At 47.6% G+C, this 23,272-nt stretch overlaps 1 protein-coding gene across 1 annotated transcript in view; it reads right to left on the reverse strand.

The window, feature by feature from the left end:
• CFAP61 (cilia and flagella associated protein 61) overlaps window positions 1–23,272 on the reverse strand; it is a 254,395-nt gene that overhangs the window by 179,091 nt on the left and 52,032 nt on the right. The window contains exons 9-13 of the mRNA XM_062203798.1: window positions 15,110–15,201; window positions 12,587–12,658; window positions 7,657–7,835; window positions 4,433–4,472; window positions 962–1,101 (exon numbers count right to left, since the gene is read on the reverse strand). Coding sequence (XP_062059782.1) covers window positions 962–1,101; window positions 4,433–4,472; window positions 7,657–7,835; window positions 12,587–12,658; window positions 15,110–15,201 — 523 coding nt within the window. The remainder of the gene's footprint in view (window positions 1–961; window positions 1,102–4,432; window positions 4,473–7,656; window positions 7,836–12,586; window positions 12,659–15,109; window positions 15,202–23,272) is intronic.

Genomic DNA, 23,272 nt, shown 5'->3' on the forward strand with positions numbered 1-23,272 from the left:
AGGAATCTATTTCACTGTAGAGCATTTAAAAGGTTTCTGTCTTCACAGGCCATCAAAGAAGGAGGTACCTTTCTCTGAAGGGAGGAGAGAATTTCCACTTTGATTATGGCCCTTAAATAAGGTCAGTGTTTGCGAACTGAAGAGACTTCCAAAGCCTTGGCAACTTATGACAAGAGCCTCAGGTGATTACTGATGTCATAAATAAGAGTGTCAGTTGTTAAATCAACAACAGGAGTCACTGTGCACCTGCTCCCCATGTAGGATCTCTGTCCTTAATGTGTTGTACTATGCGAATTAACGGTAAAACTAGTATTCAAACAGTACTTTATACTTTGTGTATCTATGTGGGTGCAAACTGTTGAAATCTTTACTTAGTATAGAGTTGATATTCTGCATATAAAGATAATTAAAAATGAATCTTAATGAAGAATGGTATGGGAGAGGGAGTAGGAGATGGGATGGTTTGTGGGTGGGAGGGTGGTTACGGGGGTAAGAACTGCTATAATCCAAAAGTTGTACTTTCGAAATTTATATTTATTAAATAAACGTTTTCTAAAAAAAGTTTCTGTCTTGATTTTGTGCCATCATTGATCGAGTAATCCCCCCTTTTCCTTCAATTGTGACACACACTTTGTTATAATGTATGTATACACACACCCTCACACACATTTGCGCACAAAACTCCTACTGGCTTGGGTCTCTTGTGCTGCACTGTTCTGCCTATACAATCTGTCAACAAGGAACCGTTTTAGAACATTCTGGAGCTATGCTATATCTTCACATGAGACAAGATAAGTTTCTTCTCCATCCTACTCTTTCCCTAAATGTATTAGTCAAGCTCTCTGCTACGGGAAGACAATTAGTTTAAATAAACCATTCAATTCAAATAGGAGAGAGCTCCTGTTCTGGTCCCCTTTTTGATTGCCTGGATCGCTGTTTGGCCAAAGCCGTGTCTACTTACTTGAGCAGTCCAGCCCGACTGAAGACATAGAGGTCCTGCTGGAGGGTGCAGTTGTTGAAGGGCACAATCTTCACGAAGTTCTGGATGAGGTTAAACTCGGGGGTGAGATGGGGCAGAGAAATGATGCAGAAGTTCTTGTCCTAATGTGATCCAAAAACCAGACACACACAAAAAAATTGTGTCATTGGGCGATACACCAACTCCTGCCATAATGCACTAGGGGAAACGGGAGCAGCACGCCACGCATGGATTAAGGGGAGGCTACTCAAATTAAACTTTCCTATAAGTTGGAGATAAATAACATTCAAGGAGATAAGCAGCTGCAAGGGTATGGTGAACATCTCTAACGGAAATCTGAACAGATGACCCTTACGAACTGGCACAGCTCTTTTGCAGGAGATTTTTAAACGAAGACCATTCTCACTTGCGAATTCACTTGCAGCACCAAGGAAGGGAGACAGCCCAGCATCCTGTCCAAGGCCCTGGGCTTACTCAGTCACCTTACACTAGCCACAGTCCCAACCCCGAAAAATGAGAGGGTGGCACTCCAGGACTTGGCTGGCTCTAAAACCCTGTATGTAGATGGATGTGTATGTGCGTTTTAGCATGAGAGGATCCCACTTGAGCTAACAGATCAAGGACAGATTTGACTCCAGGTCAACAGATACAGAAGGATCCACAGGTCCTGACAGGTGCTGCTCACCTGCTAGACTCATATCATCCCTCGGGGTAGCCAGTGGCCACACCGGGCCACTGAGCATCTGGACTAAGGCTCATGTGACTGAGAAACTGAATTTTAAATTTTGCTTCACTTGCATTCATTTAAATTTAAACACTGATCATTCTGTTGCTGGAGAATCTGTATGTGTTGGAACCGGTGCTATAGGTTAAACCTCTGCCAGTGCAAGCATCCCATATGGGCACGGGTTCAAGTCCTAGCTGCTCCACTTCCGATCCAGCTCCCTGCTAATGTTCCTGGGAAAGCAATGGGAGATGACCCAAGTGCTCAGGCCCCTGCACCCACGTGAGGAACCTGGAAGAAGCTCCTGGCTCCTGGCATTGGCTTGGCCCAGCCTGGTCATTGCAGCCATTTGGTGAGTGAACCAGCAGATGCAAGTCCTGCCTCTTTCTGTCTCTCCCTCTCTCTGTCTGTAACTCTCTCAAATAAATAAATAAATCCTTTAAAAAAAAAGGGGGGGGGGAACTGTATGCGTGTTTGAGCTGTGTGAATCTACTTATCCAGCTTAGGCATCAGAAAGCGACTTACTCAGCTATACATTTTATGAAATCTAAATACAGGTCAAACATTTCTGAAATTTAATATCTGTACTGAGATGAGCAGTACGTCTAAAACACACACTGGGCTGGCGCCGCGGCTCACTAGGCTAATCCTCCGCCTGCGGCGCCGGCACACTAGGTTCTAGTCCCAGTAGGGGCACCGGATTCTGTCCCGGTTGCCCCTCTTCCAGTCCAGCTCTGCTGTGGCCCGGGAGTGCAGAGGAGGATGGCCCAGGTCCTTGGGCCCTGCACCCGCATGGGAGACCAGGAGAAGCACCTGGCTCCTGGCTTTGGATCTGCGCGGTGCGCCAGCCACAGCGCGCCAGCTGCAGTGGCCATTGGAGGGTGAACCAACGGCAAAGGAAGACCTTTCTCTCTGTCTCTCTCTCTCTGTCCACTCTGCCTGTCAAATAAATAAATAAATAAATAAAACACACACTGAGTTCCAAAGACTTAGTGTATGAGAAAAACAACACAAGATCGCCTATTAATACTTTCTCATTTCGAATACACATTGAAATGATTAAGCCCAGGACACACTGAGTTGGAGGCATCATTAACATGCATTTCCTCGGTTCCGCCTTCCTGCTTGTTCCCGTGGTGGACGGAACACGCAGAATTACTGATGTGCTCCCATCTGAGGATGTGGCCGCTGCTGCTCTAGGCTGTCTGGGCTCCTCACAAGTCTTCTTGATCCTCTGCCAGGTCCCCGCAGAAGCGGCCTGCTCTTCCCAGCGTTAATTTGTCCCTTTGGGATCTCGCCTCCCTCTGAACCCTGTAAAGGCATTACTTGTGCTAATCCAAAACCCTGGGGACATCTGTGCAACCCAAAGGAGCGAATCATTGTTTGACTTTATCTTCCCTCTTTCTAGCAAAATAACATAGTTCCTTCTGGGGACCCGGAGAGTCGACTTGCTGAGACATTCAAGCTGACAACAAGGACTGGGTGCCAAGCCTCCAACCTCTGGGAGACGGAGGCGAACTATAATGAGTTGCTTCAGCTTGGATTTGAAGGATTAAGGATGAAGTAATGCAGGTATTTTGTTCCTGTCTCCCCGTGCCCCCAAATCGAGTACAATGAAAATTTTGTAAACAGGTCTTTCACCTGTGTAAAAGTCAGCACTGCTTTTTAAAATGATGAAATATATCTCCAAGGGGACTTTAAAACAGGAATGAATTAAACTTAGGTTTCTTTGAGGTATCTGAGGGAAACTGCCTTTGTGAAGCCCACATTCAGGGTAATCTATATTGCTTTACAAGCTTCAAAAAAAAAAAATGCCTTAAAGCTGGTACAAAAAGTTATGATGGAGGATTTGTTGCCTTATTGCAATATTAAAAGAGTACGTCTAAAAATGAAGAAATAAAACCTAAGATCACATGGTATTTAAACAAGATAACTAAACCGTATTTGGTTTTGCCTTGGTATAGAGAGAATCAGTGAAAATAAAGCTTGAAATGAGCCAGCTGAAGATGCACAGTTTGTTGGCTTAGCCAATAGGCCAGTCATGGAAAGGATCTATAAGAATGCATATTGTCCCTCATTGTCCTTCTTCTCCATGTTTTGCCCTTCAGTGAAAGGATAGGAGGTTGGTTGGAATCTCCATCCTTTGGCAACAATGAAACAGAAATGGAGGAAGGCACCCAACTACCCTGAAATACAGTTAGATGTTGGCTCGGCGACCTGGGTTGAGTCCCTGCTTCATGCTGGGCACTGAGTCAGGCTCAAGGAACTAGTAGGGAGAAAAAAGCCAACCTGAACATCAATCCCAAGGGCCTACTTCCCTACCCTTCAAAACAATCCGCATATGATCATTCCAGAATACTAGGAGCTGAAGTAAACTATAACGTAACACAACAACTTGATTCACTTTAGTGCAATTTCTGACACTTTCCTAAGCTACTATGAATGATTTGATTCTTGAAAAAAAAAAAAAAAACTTGTAATGTTATTGCTGAAAGAAATTACGAATTGAAAGAAAAAACAGCGAACAGAAGCATTATTCAAAACAATTGGATTTCCTGTTTTTAAGAGTCTGTGCCATACCATTTGATTTTATTCTCAGAAGCCGGGAGCAGCGCAAACCTCGGCATTCACAGCATTGTAAATGTCTGCATGATTAATATGGCATTTTACTTTTCTGTAACTTCTCTAGCCTACAAACCAATTATGTTACTCAAAATTCATGTACTTACAGGAAAAAGGCTGAAAACGAAATTCATAAAATCCAGTGACCTGCAAACAAGACAGTAAACATTGTCACTGTTCTGAAAACGAATGCAGCAGTGGTGGGTATTTTTAAACACTGACGGCTCTGTCCCCCCTGGGCAGTGATCAGCCAGCCACTAGTCAGCATTTGTATCGAGCTGAACATTAATCAGTTGCATAAGTCATAAACTTCCTATGGCAACAATACCGTATTTTTCAGAACTGAAAGCACTATCATAGCCATTAATAATCCCTGAACATTCAAAAAGCCAGAAGCCAATATGGGAGGAAGCATTTAGCCTAGAGGTTAAAACAATGGACTTCTTGATCCCGGCTTCCTATCAATGTGCATCACAGGAAGCAGCAGGTGACTGAGCAGGTGGTTGGGTCCCTGCCATTCATGTTGGAGACCTGGATTAAGTTCTTGGTTGCTGGATTCAGCCTGTCCCTGTTCCTATTTCAGGAACTTAGGGAATGAACTGGCAGGTTGGGGTGCTGTGTGTGTGTGTGTGTGTGTGGCTCTCAAATAATTAAAAAAAAAAAAGCCAATATGAAAGATCATGTGGGGACTGGCACTGTGGCGTAGCAGGTAAAGCCACTGCCTGCAGTAAGGGCATCCCATATGGACACCGGTTCGAGTCCCAGCTGCTCTACTTCCCATCCAACTCTCTGCTATGGCCTGGGAAAGCAGTAGAAGGTGGCCCAAGTCCTTGGGCCCCCGCACATGCATGGGAGACCCAGAAGAAGCTCCTGACTCCTGGCTTCGGATTTGCCCAGCTCTGGCCATTGAGGCCATTTGGAGAGTGAACCAGCAGATGGAAGACCTCTCTCTCTCTTTCTACCTCTGCCTCTCTGTAAATCTGCCTTTCAAATAAATAAATCTTTTAAAAAAGGAAGGAAGGAAGGAAGGAAGGAAGGAAGGAAGGAAGGAAGGAAGGAAAAATCATGTGGACATGATCCTTCCCTTTCTTTTTGGAAATGCTGAGGGGGAGATGTGGTTATATGGGGTATCTCCAAAATTCCAAGGAAAATGGAATTAAAAGTAAGTTTAGTTTAATGTAAAAACTTTAAAATGCATGCATTTGAGGGGGGTCTTCAAAAGCTTATGGAAAATTGCATATTATTAAAAAATGCACATGTTTCAAATTTTTTGTGATTCAAAATAAACCAACCTTTTAATTGCACTTTGCACAAACTACTTTAAGTAGCCTCATATTCTTGGTTACCCTGGTCATTTTTCTCTTTCATAGGTAATGAACTTTCTGACTAGCTGCAGATGTGTATCAACAAGCAAACTATAATGGGTCATCAAATTTCTCTTTGGAAATATAAAAACTACATTATAAGCACAATCATATCAAAATGCAAACAGGAAAGCTCATGTGAAACAACACATCTAGGAGGACTTTACAGGCTTTCTGCATGTCTACAATATAATTAGAGTATAAAGATTTCCCTTTCCAAGCTTCAAGATCTCCATAGAAACCAAAAACGTAAAGTGATAAACATAAATGTAATACATGGCTCCTGGGGAGGCTGGGAAATTGAGAATGGCTTAAATACATTTTCTAAAAAGGAAATGTCCAGAATTGTTCTTGGCTATCTGAAATACACTTCAGGGGGTGACACCAGCATCCCATATCAGAGCACTGGTTCAAGTCCCAGCTGCTCTGCTTCCAATCCAGCTCACTGCACCTGGGGAAGCAGTGGAGGATGGCCCAAGTACTTGGGCCCTTGTCACACATGTGGGAGACAAAGATGGAGGTCTGGGCTCCTGGCTTCAGCCTAGCCCTACCCTTGTCATTGTGGCCATTTGGGGATTGAAACAGCAGATGGGAGATCTCTTTCTCTCTCTGTCTCTCCTTTTCTCTGTCACTCTGCCTTTCAAATAATAAATAAAATAAACCTGGAAAAAAATCAAAGAAAAAAGTAAGAGATACTCCAGAATCTTCTGGTCTATCAAACTGGGCCAATTTTCTTTCTTCTAGATTGTTCCATGGTGAGTATGGCTAAGGAGATGTGGGATTTAGCGATCAGGGCGGCGGTCCACATGGGGACTTCCAGGGGCAGCAAGCACGGAACACAGCGTGAGTGTGCTGGGGGGCTGCAGGTGGGGTGCCTGAGAGGCCTGTTGCTGGGTGGAGCACTTACTCCACTCTCAGCTCCCACATGTGGGTGTGGCACCAGGCCAGCTTGTGGATGGCGTACAGGCAAGGCACTGAGCCCACCTCCTGTGGCACAGCCTGGTCACACTTGGGATGAGCACACAGTCCAGTCAGGCCTCGTGGCACCTTGGCTGGAAAGCTGAAGCCAGACCAGAATGTCCTCCTTGCTGATGTGATGCAGAGTTGATTGACACTGTCAGCTGTTCTGGTTGAGAATGGGACCAAGGGCAGAGAACTGGGGCAAAGAGGCAGAGAGAGAGATGTGGTCCTTGATTTGGTTTATCTAAGTCTGGATCAAGCCTTATTTAAAATCAGTCTTCCAGTGGACACATCCTTAGTTAGGGGAGACAATTTTTTTTTCAAAGCCACTCTAGGTTGGATTTTCCATTACTTGCAACCAAATGACTCCAGACAAGCAACTCAAATCCAAAGTCTCCAAGAAATGCAGCGTTGAGCACAGGAGTAACATGTGCTTACCTAAGTGATAGTTTGCAAGCTCTTCGGTTATTAGATAGGTTAGCCAGACTTGGGCAGCTTTCTTTGAGTTTTACCCAAATTTTATGAGTTAGAATCTCTAAGGAGAATTCAGCAATCTGTGTTTGTTGTTGTTGTTGTTGTTTTCCTAAAAATTCTGGGTGACTCCAGTCTCCTGCTAATGCAAACCCTGGGAGGCAGCTGCAGTGATCCCAGTAATTGGGTTCCTGCCACCCAGCTGAGACCTAGATGGTGTTCTTGGCTTCTGGTTTTGGCCCTGGCCCAGCCCCTATCATTGTAGGCATCGGAGAGTAAATCAGCAGACGGCAGCACACACATGTACTCTCTCTCACTAAATAAATAAGTTTTCAAGATAAATAAAACATAAATTCTAAAATAAAATAAATAACTAAAATAAATGTTTTCAAAATAAATAAAACATAAATTCCCCGGGATAGTTGGAGGGTGGGGCCAGGCTTACAAATGGCTGGCCCTACAAAATCAAACTGTAGGACCGCCCAATGCCGAAAGAAACTCTTACAGTAACAGACCACTCGAAGACGAGCACTTGCCTTGCTGCGTGTTTCTCATCGATACAAAACAACTGGATACAGAAGGCAGCAGGGGCGCCCCTGTAGATGGGCCGGAAGTAGCTGAGCTCCTCGTGGAGCAAGCTGGATGCCGAGCTCCTACTGACCATGTACTGGGTTTGCTCATCCATAGTGGATAATTGACTGACGTTTTCCAGGTCCTGCAACGTAAGAGAGGAAGCATCAGCGGGGATCCTACTCATTTCCTGCATCTCAGTGGGCTTAGGTTACACTGTTCCCTGGACAGCTATGACCGATTTAACTGACACAACTCGTCCCAAGCCAGGACTGGTTGTCAGGACCTGTTCTCCTTGAGATCCCAAATTTATAAAGGGATTAAAACAAGTTCTCATGCAAAGGTCTGAAAACAAATGCTTTTATTTGGCCTTTGATATGGGCTGCATATTTTCACTGTATCACTGGCTTGAGACTCGAGCGTGTAATATTATATAGATATGAGGTCCCTTCAAAAACTTCATGGAAAAACAGAATCAAAATGAGTTTATTTTGGTGAAAAAAAATTCAAAATCCATGCATTTTTTTCATAATACTCATTTTTCCATGAACTTTTGGGGCATCCCTGATATTAACTTCATAAGCAAGATGCCTCTGTCCCCCAAATTGTTTTCATTGTGATTTTTTAGATAACGACAATTTTCGAACCTGGCCCCAGGACAAGTGTGGTGGTGAGGTGGAGCCCAGGAAGGTCCAAGTGGCCATTGCCACCTGGAAAGTTAGCACAACGTCTGTCCCATCTCATGTTAGGGACATCCAAGAGGCTGTTACAAGCCAGAGGAAAAGGATCTGTCCTGAGAGTCTTCCAGAAGTCCTTCTAAGTCAAATACATGCATATCATAAAAAGTAAAAAAATATTAGCACTAAAAACTTACAGAAAAAATCAGCAGTGCCTTGTCCCTCCAAGTCCCTCTCCCCTACTGGACAGCACTCGTTTCCAGGGCATTTACCTCTGTGTTTCTGAACGGTATGCTTGGGATGTTCTTTCTTAGTCCATATATTGGATATTGATGGGGTGAACAGATTTAACCTTCTTATAGTACCTCTTCCCCACGCCCTATCCCCCAGTATAATGACATCACGATCCAAGGCTAAGTCGGTATCTACACTGCTATGAATGTGTGGGGATGGTCGCTGCTGCTCAGTGAAGAGGCACAGCAGGACTACGTTCTCAGCTGTGGACTCTGTTTTCATTCCTTTGGTTTCCTGATCCTTTTTCACATGCTGTATCTGATTTGCCCAGTGTTGGTCAAATATGATCCAAGCAATCGAGCATCTGAGAACTTCATTTCCCCCCTTTCTCCTGTAATCCATCCTGCGGCACCATCTACCCTGTTTCACAGCTCCTGTTTCTTAAGTTCCAGGTGTTTTCCTTGTCTTCTTTGTCCTCAGTCCAGGCCTGTATATGGCTGGAACACATTTCTAGCTTCCTAAAAATAGCAGTGCTCAGGAGGTGAAATCCAACAGCCGCCAGGTAAACCAGTGTACTGTGGGATGATCAGGGTGGCTGTCTCCAATGTGACTACCCAGAAGACATTTCTTGGGCCTTTTTTTTTTCTTTGAGAATTAAAGTCTCCAATCTCCTAAATGCAGAACTGTGGTAGGGAGAAAGATAGTCCCTAAAGATATGCACGTCTTAATCTTCACGATCCAGGATTCACAGGGCACGGGGACTTTGTAGACATCATCATGGTAAGGACCGTGAGATGAGGAGGGGATCCTGGACTACCCAGGTGGTCACGTGTCATCAGAAGGGTCCTACAAGGTGGAGGCGGGAGGGTCAGGGTCACAGCAACAGAAGAGTCTAAGCTGCTGGCTCTGAAGATGGAGGAATGGCCCTAGGCCAAGGAACGCAAGTGGCTTCTAGAAATTGGCAAAGGCAAGGGAACGGATTCTCCCCCCAGAGCCTCCAGGAGGAATAAGTCCCACCTACCCTTGGATCTTAGCACAGTAGGAGCCATGCTGGACTTGCGACCTACAGAACCATACAGTGATAGATTCTGGCTGTTAAGTGACACAGGTTGTTTAAGCAGCCACAAGAAACTCGTACAGAAGACCTGGCTTCTGGTGTTCATAGAAATGTGGTTAGAGGAGGGCCCGGGGTTTCCTCTATAGAAATGTAGACCCACTGACTCATCTCTTCTCTGCTCTTCTCCACTACACGAGGGCAAGCTGCACTTGAACTTGGAGCTGCCCCTGCTTGATTTCTCCAGAGTAACCAGCTGGTCGTTTCAGCTCAAGGAAGCCTGGTGGGTAAGCTAAGTGGAGTGTTCAGGGAATCCAGAGTTCAGGTCACTCCACGTCAGATGGTCACCCAGGCCTCTTGGCTTCAGCCCCATCCCCTACCCCACAAAGGGCCTGCAGAACCTCCAGGTCCTCAGCTGGGGGCGGGGAGGGGGGATTCATGCACTTCCAGCAGTCTTTCCTCTAAAAAGACCTGAGTTTCACCTTTCTCAGCTGTACTAAGCCACTGCAAACTCCTCTATCGGTTTTCTTATCTCTAAATATTTTTAGGAGCTTATCTTCCAATATCTCCTCTCTGTCCTGTAGTCCTTGGGGATCTGTGCCCTTTTCATTCTCTTACTGTCACTGCAGTGGTTTTTCCTGAAGGGACAGGAAACAAACATGGGCGGTCAATCCAGCTTGCTCATCCAGATGCCCTCTGGGGAACCAATACACAGGCTGCGAGGGAAGGGGCATCCTGGCTCTCCCTCCAAGGCCTTGCTCAGGGCCACGTAGGAATGACCACCCTCTTAGGAATGGGGGAGGACAAAACTGCTGCCCTCTATTGCATTTCCATCCTCTCATCCCCGGTGCACGTGCAGTGAGCTATTGGTCAGTGGGCACCTAGTGTGGGCAAACCCTGGGCTCAGGGGCCGAGAGTTCGTAGTTTACTTGGGCAGGAAGTTCTGCCAGGGGGGAGCGGGTAAGTGAGGCAGGAAAGGCCACTGACTCAGGGTGCTTTAATGAGTGGGTCTCCCACTGAGACCTCTGGGAGACCAAGGAGAACACATCTCACAACCGCCCCACCTCAGAGGTGGGAGAGCTGGGAAATTGATATTCCAGCTCCCTGCTGTCATGGTTGACAGCTACTCACACAGTGTGTCCTGCTGCAAGGCTGATGCTAGAGAAAGACCACAGATGTGCAGCTGCAGCTGGCAGAGGAGGGTGGTGGTCCAACAGCACATGGTAAACTGGGACACAGACCACCGCCCTGCCCCTGCAGAACCAGGCTCTTTCTATCTACACATCCTGCTCCCAGGCTCGTCTCCTCCTTGCAGTTATCCCGAGATGGGAGCAGACCCTGCTCCAAGGGTGACACCTGCCTACTGCCAGGGGTGGACACCTCCTTTGGTAGGACAGAAGGGAAGGCCACTGCTGCGCTGGATCCACTTTTGCTCTCCAGTGTGAGTCAAAAGAAGGCTGACTTCTGTGTCGATTCCTTAACTGGTCATGATCTGGAGAGGAGGCAGGGGTGAGAGTCTGTCCCTCTGCCAGAGCTCCGATGTCCGGGATCCGTGTTCAGTGAATGTCATGCTGCGTCCGTGGATATCACTAACCCAGCACCCTGTTCCTGCCTCATGGGCTGTCCAGGCTGCGCAGGCTGACATGCACAGTCTGCCACCTATTAAGCCAAGCCCCTGGAAACCTACTAAAGGTCCAGCACTCTGCTTTTAGGGGTCAATGGAAATGTCCAATCATGTCAACCTCCCATGCAGACACACCTGCACGCCTTCCCCTGCTCCTTAAGAGAAGTCTGAAACTCTGAGTGGGGTCCACAGGGCCCTCCCTGCCAGTCTCCTCCTGAATCCTCACGGTTCCAGCAAGAAACAGGTGGCACACTCCCATGGACTTTGTGGGGCTCTAGGTTAAGCTGCCAGCTGCAAGGCCTACCTCCCATATTACAGTGCCAGTCAGAGGGCCAGCTGCTCCACTTCCGACCTGGCTCCCTGCTAATGCACCTGGAAAAGGAGGGGATGATGATGGCCCAAGTACTTGGGACTCTAAAAACCACAAAGGAGAATCAGATGGAGTTCCAGGCTCTAGGCTTTGGCCTGACTCAACCCTGGCTATTGCAGCCTACTGGGAAGTGAACTAGAGGATATTTTGTCTCTGCCTCTCTCACTCTCTCTGTCATTCTGCCTATCACTCCTCATATGGCTGCAAGAGCCAGGGCTGGCCAGACCAAAGCCAGGAACCTGGTCCATCTGTCTCCTACATAGGTGGCAGGGCCCCACGTACCTGGGCCATCTTCCACTGCTTTCCCCTAGGTGCATTAGAGGATTTGAGTGGGAAGTGGAGCAGCTGGGACTAGAACTGGTGCTCATATGGTTAACCTGCTGAGCCACAGTGCTGGTCCCTTGGTATAAAAATTTTGAAATCATACATACAAAGGGTCTTCAAAGAGTTCATGAAAATGTGTATTATGAAAAAAATTGCATAAGTTTTCAAATTTCTGTAAAAAATAAATGCCCTTTAACTCCATTTCCATGAACTTTCTGAGATACCCTCATTTATGAGCATACGCTTGTGCATATGAGATGTACATATGGTCAGACAACACTCTGTCTTCTAAGGGTCTTGCCTGTCCACAATGTTTTCTTTCAGCAAAGGCAGGGAGAGGAAAATTGTACTTATTGACATTGTTGTAAGTATTTGATGTAGAAAATGTAACTGTCTAGTCCAAGTAGCGCAGGAGAACATAGAATAAGGGATTAATCATAGTGAATTAACTGGGGGAGGCTTTATTGAGAAGGTCCTAAAAGGAGGTGGGTGTGGCCTGGGAGACAGAGGCAGAGGTGTGGAGGGGGAAAGGACACAGAAAGAGTTGGGTGGAGGGGACTTCGGATCATGGGGTCCAGCTAGTGCATACACAAAGGCCCTGCCCAAACCCTACCTCCATTTCACTACTATTTCCACCATGGATTGCTGGTAGACGTTCCCCAGATGTGGCTTCTGCGACTTTTCCCTGCAAATGAGGATGGAAAGACATCAGAATTATTTTACACCCACAGTGGCTCAGAGCTCAAATTCTGGAGCAAGCTGCCAGGACCCAGACCCTGGCTCCTTTGCTCACTAGCTGTGTGGCACTGGGAAAGCTGGGTGCTTCCGGTTTCCTGATCGCTAAGAAAGGAGGTAAGAAAAGCAACTGCTTTGTGAGGTTGTTATGAGAATAGGATAAGGATGGATAGTTAGAAGGATAGAAGGCAGGCAGACAAGGCCGGCGCCGTGGCTCAACAGGCTAATCCTCCGCCTTGCAGCGCCGGCACACCAGCTTCTAGTCCTGGTCGGGGCGCTGGATTCTGTCCCGGTTGTCCCCCTTCCAGGCCAGCTCTCTGCTGTGGCCCGGGAGTGCAGTGGAGGATGGCCCAAGTGCTTGGGCCCTGCCCACATGGGAGACCAGGAGAAGCACCTGGCTCCTGCCTTGGGATCAGCGCAGTGCGCCGGCCGCAGCGCGCTGGCCGCAGCGGCCATTGGAGGGTGAACCAACGGCAAAGGAAGACCTTTCTCTCTGTGTCTCTCTCTCTCACTGTCCACTCTGCCTGTCCAAAAAAACAACAACAACAAAACAGAAGGCAGACAGACAAATGGAGCTTTGCACAGTGCAAGCACTTCCTAATTTTCTATATATTTTTCTGACTCCATTATTCTTATTTTCTGTGTAACCGAGAATGCTGCACAAGATTTTTATTAATAGCTTTACTGAGGTATAATGAATATACTCTAAGTGACCCATGTTTAACGTGTACCTTTTGAGGGGCCAGCACTCCTCCTTTTGAGGGATCCTTGTGGCATAGCAAGTAAAGCTGCCGCCTGCAGTGCCAGCATCCCATATGGGCACTGGTTCAAGTCCCATCTGCTCCACTTCCAATCCAGCTCTCTGCTATGGCCTGGGAAAGCAGTAGAAGATGGCCCAAGTCCTTGGGCCCCTGCACCCATGTGGGAGATCTGGAGAAAGCTCCTGGCTCCTGGCTTCGCATCAGCGCAGCTCCGGCCGTTGCGGCCAACTGGGGAGTGAACCAGTGGATGGAAGGCCTCTCTCTCTCTCTCTCTCTCTCTCTCTCTCTCTGCCTTTCCTCTCTCTCTGTAACTCTGACTTGCAAATCAATAAATAAATCCTTAAAAAAAAAGTCGATTGTCTTTTAAGAAGATATGGTAAGAATGAAATTCTTATATATTTGCCAATTTATTCTTCACCCTTTCATGTAGATTGAAATTCTACCTGGTGTTGTTTTCCTCCTGCCAGAAGGATTTTCTTTAACACTGCTTGTGATGTGGATCTGCTGGTGATGAATACGTCCACCCTTCATGTGTAGGCAATCTTTGTTTTACCTTTAACTTTGTGAATTAAAAACATTTACTGGGTATAAAATTCTAGGATGACAGCTCATTTTCTTCTAGCTTTTCAAAAATGTGATTGCTTCATTGTTGTTTTTTTTTTTCAGATTTATTTTATTTATTTGAAGAGTTACAGATAGAGGTAAAGAGACAGAGAGAGGTCTTCCATCCACTGGTTCACTCCCCAGATGGCCGCAATGGCCGGAGCTGTGCTGATCTGAAGCCAGGAGCCAGGAACTTCTTCTGGGTTTCCCACATGGATGCAGGGGTCCAAGGACTTGGGCCATCTTCTACTGCTATCCCAGGCCATAGCAGAGAGCTGGATTGGAAGTGGAGCAGCTGGGACTTGAACTAGCGCCATATGAGATGCTTCAGGCCAGGGCTTTAACCCGCTGCGCCACAGCACCAGCCCCTTCTTGCTTCATTGTTTCCAACAAGAAACCTGTACATCTTCATATTGCTGTGGACCCATCAGTGGTCAGAGGTTGGCAGAGATGGCAGCATGGCCAGATTCCTGGGTGCACCCTCCCTATTTAATCTATCACACTCCTGATTGCAGGCTGCCTTGGGGTGGGTTTATTAGGGCAAGACAAGTAGTACACACAGCACTGTATGGGCAGCATACTCACAGCAGAAGGTACAGGGAGGGAGCCTTGTGAGGCCGGGCAAGGACAGGGAAGGCCAGCAGCTCTCCAGGGAGCTGCGGCTGGCAGGGCAGAGAGGAAAACACAGCTGGGTTTGTGGACGCAGTGTCAGTCTCTTTGGAAAGTCTGGATTGCCCAGTGAGCCTTAAATGAACTGCTGCCGCTGCCTCAGCCTCCTGAAATCAGGGAACAGCAGGAGGATGGCAGAGAAGGGCTTGAAATCCACTTCTGGCCTGCATCCGGAGAACAGCGGAGAGCTGTGGACATGTCTGTTAGAACCACGTCAGCCTGGCCCTTGTCTCCCCCTCAGTCTCAGTACTCCTGGGGCCTTCTCTGCATGAGATGCTGGAATTTGTCAGTGATGCCCCCAAGCCGAGGGATGTTCCTGGTGTCACGGGTAGCACACAGGCCAGGCACAGGGGGACGGTCTCCCTTACCTGGATGCTCTCCTTGGGCTCTGGAGAAAAAGGTTCCTGGGGCTCCTCCACTATTTTCTGGGAATCCTGGCTGTTACTGCTGAACTCAGCATCTTTGAGAGAAAGAAGAGAATAAGGACAGAAAGATCAATGACACATGTCTGTGGGGCCACGGGAAACTGGACCGCACCACACAGCCATGAATTTACAACATACATTAAGAATCAGATTCCAGGGGGCAACCCTTGGGACTGGGAAGATGATGCTCTGGCACTGACATGGACTCCTAGGCACTCTCATCTGTATGATGAAGGCTAGGTGACCCCTGCCCCCAGGGGAGCTGCACAGAGGCAGCCACATGCCCTGTGTGCAGTGGGCCTGGGCCTGACACCCAGGGGGCTTTGTCCTCTCCACCAGTCACTGGGTGGCAGGACCACTCTGACTTCAGCCCTCTTAGAAGTTTGCAAACAACTGACGATTGGCTTCTCAGATGGCAGCTTTGAAACGATCTTTGGACCGAAGGTGGAAAACACCACTATTAGCTATGCCTGTGCTGCTCAAATGCCCGGGATTAGCTCAAGGGCTGCCTTCTCCTTGGAAAACCGTGAGCTCCGAGTCTGCCAGTGGCTGTAAGACTTGCTCTTCTGCGTTCTAAGTAGGAAGAACTGGAGTCGAGCGCCACTGTTTTAATATGTTCTGGAAAGTCAATTATTGGAGCAGTCTTCATGCCTTTAACCATCACTTAAAATCACAGTAGAAAAAAAATGTCCCGGGTTGTCTGCAAAGGCCTTCCTCAACCTCCTCCTCCTCTCTGTCTTCCTCAGTGTTCCCCTCCCCCACGCCTTCCTTTATTCAAATCACTGGGAGAGGACAGCACTGCAGGGAGGCTGTGTCCCCTGCTGCCTCCCCTGTGCCTGCTCCCCTGGGGCAGTCCCCACTACGATGCTGGCTTCTGCTCTCCAGCCTGAGCTCAGATGCAGGAGGGAGCCTGGGCCTGTGGGCGATGCTCCAGAGATACTGCCACCACCAGCGTGGGCGTGTTGCTCTGCCTCCTTGCGGCTGACAATCACATCCGTCCCTGCAGGGCCAGAGGCAGCCAAATCCGCTCTGCCTTCCTCCTCTCCCACCATGTTCCGCCAGCCCCAGCCAGGGCGACGGTCCCTGCAGACACCTTCTGGCCCCCAAGCTACTGGATCTTTCACCTGCTTCTGGAAAAGATGGATCACAGGGGGTGGCTTTATCTGCTATGCCACAATGCCGGCCCCCAAACCTTTTTTGAAAGATTTATTTATTTGAAAGGCAGAGAGAGAGAGAGAGAGAGAGAGAGAGAGAGAGAGAGAGAAAGAGAGTCAGTCTTCCATCTACCAGTTCACTACCTAAATGGGCACAATGGCTAGGACTGAGACTTCATTCTGGTCTCCCATGTGGGTGGCAGGGGCCCAAGCACTTGGGCCATCTTCTGCTGTTTTCCCAAGCATATTAGCAGGGAGCTGGACCGGAAGTGCAGCAGCCAGGACTTGAACCAGTGCGCACAGGGAATGTGGTGCCACAGATGATCTCCCTATGCCACAGTGCCAGCCCTACAAGCAAACTTGTAAAAAAGAAAAGCACTTACAACAATATCTGCTGATTTTTGTTTATTTTACAAAAAATATATGTCTTTCCTACAACTTGAAGAACTCCAAAGAGCACAACAGAAAAGAAATATAGAACTTAGGTGCATTGTGCATTTCTTTTATAATTGGGATAAAGCCGCCAACAAATAAAAGGTCTTGAAGAACACATGAGGTTTGCAATGAACTAATAATCCTGCTGACTTAATTATTTGACAGTCTAATGTTCAAACGACAGTTACCAAGCACAATGCCTTACTGTCCTGGCTGAACGTCGTGAGCTGTTGTGGGTTATTATTAAGCAGCTGCTGTGCTTGTCCCCAGAGGTGGCTGCATTTCAGAACTGGGCGAGGTGATGCTGTTACCTCTCTTCCCTGCGTCTCTGGGGTTTTGTGAGGTTTAATTAGTCAATGTTCATCATGTGCCCTGAGGTCTTCAAACGTGAGATGGTATCCCAGGGAAAAGCCCAGGTCGTGGTATTATGTAACACACAACCGAACCCACCACTGGGGCTGCCAGCTTCATTGTGATTTCACAGCTTATACCACCTGAGCAGCTTAGGAGTCGGGAGCTAGGGATTGATTTCTTCCAGTGGGAGAGAGGACACGGTTTTCTAGGGCCTCTTCTCTGAGTGAGACTGCTTCTCTGGAGTAGCTTTACCACAAACCAAATAAAGCCAGGGGCCCAGGCACCTCCGAACACAGGGCCCACCCAAGGCACAGCAAGACGCGTCGCAGTCTTCTTTCTGCATCGTTACCCTTAGACAGAGCCCTCAGCTGGTACAGACTCGAGACTCCATGAGACTCTGGATCTACTCTGACTTTATCTACTAAGATTAATACATACAGAATGCAAAATAACACATCTTGAAGATTTTAAGAACAAATAATATATAATCTCATGCTTTTTGTTATATTTACTTTAAATAGCCATCAAAAATCCCAACATATTTTTTGTATAATGAAATAAACTGATTCTAAAGGAGTAAATATGGAAGAATAATCAGTTTAGAGATTTAAGGGGTCTGGCACCGTGGCATAGCAGGTTAAGATGACACCTGCAACTCCTGTATCTCATATAGGAACCGGTTCAAGTTCCGGCTGCTCCACTTCCCGTCCAGCTCCCTGCTAATGCACCTGGGAAAGTAGCAGAGGATGACCCAAGTGGTTGGGCCCCTGAACCCACAAAGGAGATCCAGATAGAGTTGCAGGCTCCTGACTTCAGCTGGTCCACTCCTGGCTGTTGCAGCCATTTGAGGAGTGAACCAGCAGATGGAAGATTCTCTCTCTCTCTCTCTTTCTCTCTAATTCTGCCTTTCAAATAAATAAAATAAATCATTTTTTTGAATTTAACAAAGAACAACAACCAGTGGGTCAAATTTCCTATTGAATATTAAGACACAAAGTCGGCCGGGGCTGTGGCTTAACAGGCTAATCCTCTGCCTTGCGGCGCCGGCACACAAGGTTCTAGTCCCGGTCGAGGCGCCGGATTCTATCCCGGTTGCCCCTCTTCCAGGCCAACTCTCTGCTATGGCCCAGGAAGGCAGTGGAGGATGGCCCAAGTCCTTGGGCCCTGCACCCGCATGGGAGACCAGGAGAAGCGCCTGGCTCCTGGCTTCGGATCAGCACAATGCGCCAGCCACAGCGGCCATTGGAGGGTGAACCAACAGCAAAAAGGAAGACCTTTCTCTCTGTCTCTCTCTCTCACTATCCACTCTGCCTGTCAAAAAAAAAAAAAGACACAAAGTCATAACTGCTAAATATATTACTGGGGGAAGGAATAGAACAGAACGGAATCTAGAAGAGACAAACAGTTATGAAATGTTGATATATGTTAACAGTAGCACTTCAAAATTGATGGGGAAAGACTATACAATAAATAGTGTTGTCTAACTATTTGAGAAAAAAAATGAATTCCAGTCCCTAACTTCATATGAAATGCAAAAATAATTTGCATACAGATTACAGCCTAAAGTTTTTTTTTTTTAAACTTACTTCCAAATTGCTAGAAGAAAATACAGAATATTTCTGTGACCTTATGGATGAGGAAACCCTTCCTTAGAAAAATAAAAAATCAGAGGTTAGAAAAGTATTGGCACAACCACATCAAAATTTAAAACTTCTGTCAAAGTACTCCTCCAAAGATTTTAAAAATCATATACACAGACAAAATATTTGTAACACACAGAACATTGCAGGAAAAGAGAACCCAGTAGGCAGGGAAGTGAATGAACAGGAAACATTAAGTGACCAATAAGCACAGTGAAATTGTTCAACCCCAACGGTTTTCAGAGAAATCAAACCAAAACATTTCTATTCATATCTATTATATTTGCCACAGTCAAAACAACAACAACAGCACTACGTGTTGTGGAAAGAGCAGAGGCTCAGAAAGAGGGCCATGGTGTGGCCGTGTTGGTGGTTTATGTGAATGTCTCCTGGTCACTGAGAACAATTCTGGCAGAAACTCTTGCAAGGATCCAAGGAGGCACGTGCAAAAGATGTTTACTGCAGCACTGTTTGCAATAACAAAGTAGCCGAAACAAACCCAACAGCCACCCAAGGATGGATGGGACACGTTCCGCACAGCACAATGCTTCCCAGAAGGTAAAAGGAATGTCCTAGGGGCCGGCGCTGTGGTGCAGCGGGTAAAGCCGCCGCCTGCAGGGCCAGCATCCCATATGGGCGCCAATTGGAGTCCCAGCTGCTCTACTTCCAATCCAGCTCTCTGCTAATGCACCTAGGAAAGCCACAGAAAATGGCCCAAGTGCCTGGGCCCCTGCACCCATGAGAGACATGGAAGAAACTCCTGGCTTTGGGCTTCAGATCTGTGCAGCTCCAGCCGTTGGGGCCATTTGGGGAGCGAAATGGCGGATGGAAGACCTCTCTCTCTCTCTCTCTCTCTCTCTCTCTGTTTCTGCCTCTCTGAAGCTCTGCCTTTCAAATAAATAAAAAATGAATCTTTTTTTTAAAAAAAAAGGAATGTCCTAGTCCTAGGCACTTAATTAGGCATGTAATTAGGTCTCAACAAGCTGAGTGGAGGAGCACATTTCTAAGTATTGCATGCATGTGTGACATCATTTACATTATAAAGCTCTACCACCAACAAGTAGGAGGTGGATGACATTGATGAAGAAGGCAAGGAGAGGCACACCCTGAGCTGGCAGCGAATCATCCCACTGCCGCAGTGGAAGGCCAACCCCGAGATGGACCCGAGGCCTTGTTCCAGAAGGAGCAGCTCGTGCTGGCCCTGTATCCCCAGACCACCTGCTTCTACCATGCCCTGATCCACACGCCCCACAACGGCCACAGGAACTACTCGGTCCTGTTTGAAGACACCTCCTATGCGGACTGCTACTCCCCATCCCTCAACGTGGCCCAGAGGTACGTGGTGGCCTGTAAGGAGCCCAAGAAAAAGTGACGCAGCGGCAGACCCGCCCTGCACGGCCGCCCTCCCTGGAGAAGGCAGCCAAGGATTTTCTGTGACCAAATAAATCCCCTCAGCTCGCAAAAAAAAAAAAAAATAGATCTTTGTAAAATATAAGAATGGGAATAGGAGAGGGAGGAGGAAGAAGTGTGGGAGTATGGGCAGGAGGCAGGGTAGGGTGGGAAGAATCACTATGTTTCTAAATTTGAATATATGAAAGAATGAAGTTCACATTTCTTAAATAAATTAGAATTAAAAAAAAAAAAAAAAAAGCTCTACCACCAAAAGATAGAATGAGGGGGCCAGCGCCGTGGCTCACTTGGTTAACCCTCCACCTGCGGTGCCAGCATTCCATATGGGCGCTGGGTTCTAGTCCCGGTTGCTCCTCTTCCAGTCCAGCTCTCTGCTGTGGCCCGGGAAGGCAGCGGAGGATGGCCCAACTGCTTGGGCCCTGCACCCACATGGGAGATCAGGAGGAAGCACCTGGCTCCTGGCTTCAGATCGGCGCAGCGCCAGCCGTAGCAGCTATTTGGGGAGTGAACCAACAGAAGGAAGACCTTTCTCTCTCTCTCTCTCTCGCTGTCTATAACTCTGTCAAAAATAAAATTAAAAAAAAAAAAAAAAAAAAGGCGGCCGACGCCGCGGCTCACTAGGCTAATCCTCCGCCTGCAGCGCTGGCACACCAGGTTCTAGCCCCAGTCGGGGCACCAGATTCTGTCCCTGTTGTTCCTCTTCCAGGCCAGCTCTCTGCTGTGGCCCGGGAGTGCAGTGAAGGATGGCCCAAGTGCTTGGGCCCTGCACCCCAAGGGAGACCAGGAGAAGCACCTGGCTCCTGGTTTCGGATCAGCGCGGTGCGCTGGTCACATTGGAGGGTGAACCAACGGCAAAGAGGAAGACCTTTCTCTCTGTCTCTCTCTCTCACTGTCCACTCTGCCTGTCCAAAAAAAAAAAAAGGGGGGGGGGGGGGGGCTTGGTCTTGCGATCTTAAAAAAAAAAGTGTAAGAAAGAGGTCTGGAAGGATACAGCTATGGCAATGGCTATTTCTACGGAGAAAAGGGAGTAACGGGCTCGGAAGCCAATCCAAAGGAACTCAGCTTTAACGGCATTATCCTAGCTTTTTCTTTTTTTAAGATTTTATTTATTTATTTGAAAGGTAGAGTTACAGACAGTGAGAAAGAGAGACAAAGAGAAAGGTCTTCCATCTGCTGATTCACTCCCTAAATGGCAGCAACGGCCGGAGCTGGGCTGATCCAAAACCAGGAGCCAGGTGCTTCCTCCTGGTCTCCCATGCGGGTGCAAGGGCCCAAGGACTTGGGCCATCTTCTACTGCTTTCCCAGGCCATAGCAGAGAGCTGGATTGGAAGTGGAGCAGCCGGGACTCGAACCGGCGCCTCTCTCTCTCTCTCTCTCTCTGCCTCTCCTTCTCTCTCTGTTTAACTCTGACTTTCAAATAAATAAATAAATCTTAAAAAAAAAAAAAGACTGACAAATGAATTTAAGGTGTTTGGTTTTAAAAGGAGGAAAGGGGAAAGAGGAGAAATTAAGTTAAACCATTCAATTCAAAGTTCAATGGAGAACAAGTTGCAGACGTCCTATTAGGTACCCAGAATGAAATAATGAATAAGACATAGATCTGACCCTAAGAGTCTTCCAAGTGATCAGGGTGCATGAGCGGTACACACACACACACACAGATGCACACATGAATACTACACGTGTGTGCACCCACATGCACATGCATGTATCTTAGTGTGAGAGTTGTTAGAGCAAAGGCGTAAACAAAGCACACCACGTGGGCCCTTATTTGTTCCTTCATTCATTTAAAAACACGTATTTCACATGTCCCACTTGTGAGACAGTAACAACCTAGGCGCAGTGGATTGAACAAGAGAGAATAGGGCCTCTCGCAGCTGAAGCTAGCTGGTAAGTAAACAAGACAATACTAAGTTGGGACACTGGATAGAAGGCCTGACCTGGGGAGCTCCTTTCGAGGGAGTGGTCAGAGACATCCACCACTTAAGCGGAGACCCGGATGAGAGGAAGGAGCCCTGAGCTGGGAAAAGGCAACGGAAACAAAGAGCACAGACAATGCTCGCGAGGAGTTCTGTTGCAGAGTGAAGAACTCCTATTTCTCGGCACGTTTTTCTTCCTTGGCTGGCCTCCTACCCTTAGGTCTTCTTGGTAATTGTGTTGGTTTCCTGTGGCTGCTCTAAGCAATTATCACTCACTTAGTGGCTTATAACAACGGAAATTTCTTCTCTCGCAGTTCTGGAGGCCAGAAGTTGGACATCAGCGTTCCCGGGGCTGACGTCGAGGGCTCAGCAGGACCAATACCACGACACAAGCTCGAGGGGAGCACTCCTTGCCTCTTCCCGCTCCGGGAGGCGGCAGCATCCCTGGACTTGTGGCCGTGTTGTGCCAGTCTCGGCTCCCATGACCACACTACCGCCTCCCCTTCTGTGTGCACAGCCTTCCCCGTCCGTCTCTCCTTCGGAAGGGACCCTGCTACGGCATTTACGGCTCCACGGATAGGCCAGGACAATCTCTCCCCCTCAAGATCCTTCATCTAAAACTAAGGTGGCATTTATGGGTTCTGCAGATCAGGACAAGGGCACCTTTTGGGGAGTTCAGTTTTCAGTCGACCTCACTGGATACCCGCAGCTGACTAAAAGCAGGGTATCCATTCAAACGATTACCAGGAAGGTCCCGTTCAGCCTGTCCAAATCAGAAACCGTTGTCATCATGGCAGCATCTCCCCCAAATAACACATTCACTTGTGTTACCCCCACCCACCCAGTTCCTGAAGTCATCTTTGCTATTTCCCTTTTACACAACTTCCCTTAAGATATCAAGTTCCATCAACTCCAAAATATCTCCCCAGGCCAATGCCATGGTCACTGTTATGGTTCAGCCCCTCCTCATCTCCTTCCTGGACACCACAGTGGACTTGGGAAAGCCTTTCTGATGAACTGGAAGCTGTGGCCATGTAGCCCTTTCTAACACAAGTGGTCACTGTGGTGCAGCAGAGTGAGCCACTGCTTGGGAAGCCCACATCTTATATCGGAGTGCCTGGTTTACATTCCAGCTACTCTGCATGTCTGCTCCAGCGTCCTGCTATTGGGTCTTGGAGGTAGCAGGTGATGGC

Source organism: Lepus europaeus, chromosome 10 (genome assembly GCF_033115175.1).
Source record: "Lepus europaeus isolate LE1 chromosome 10, mLepTim1.pri, whole genome shotgun sequence".
NCBI classification, from domain to species: domain Eukaryota; kingdom Metazoa; phylum Chordata; class Mammalia; order Lagomorpha; family Leporidae; genus Lepus; species Lepus europaeus.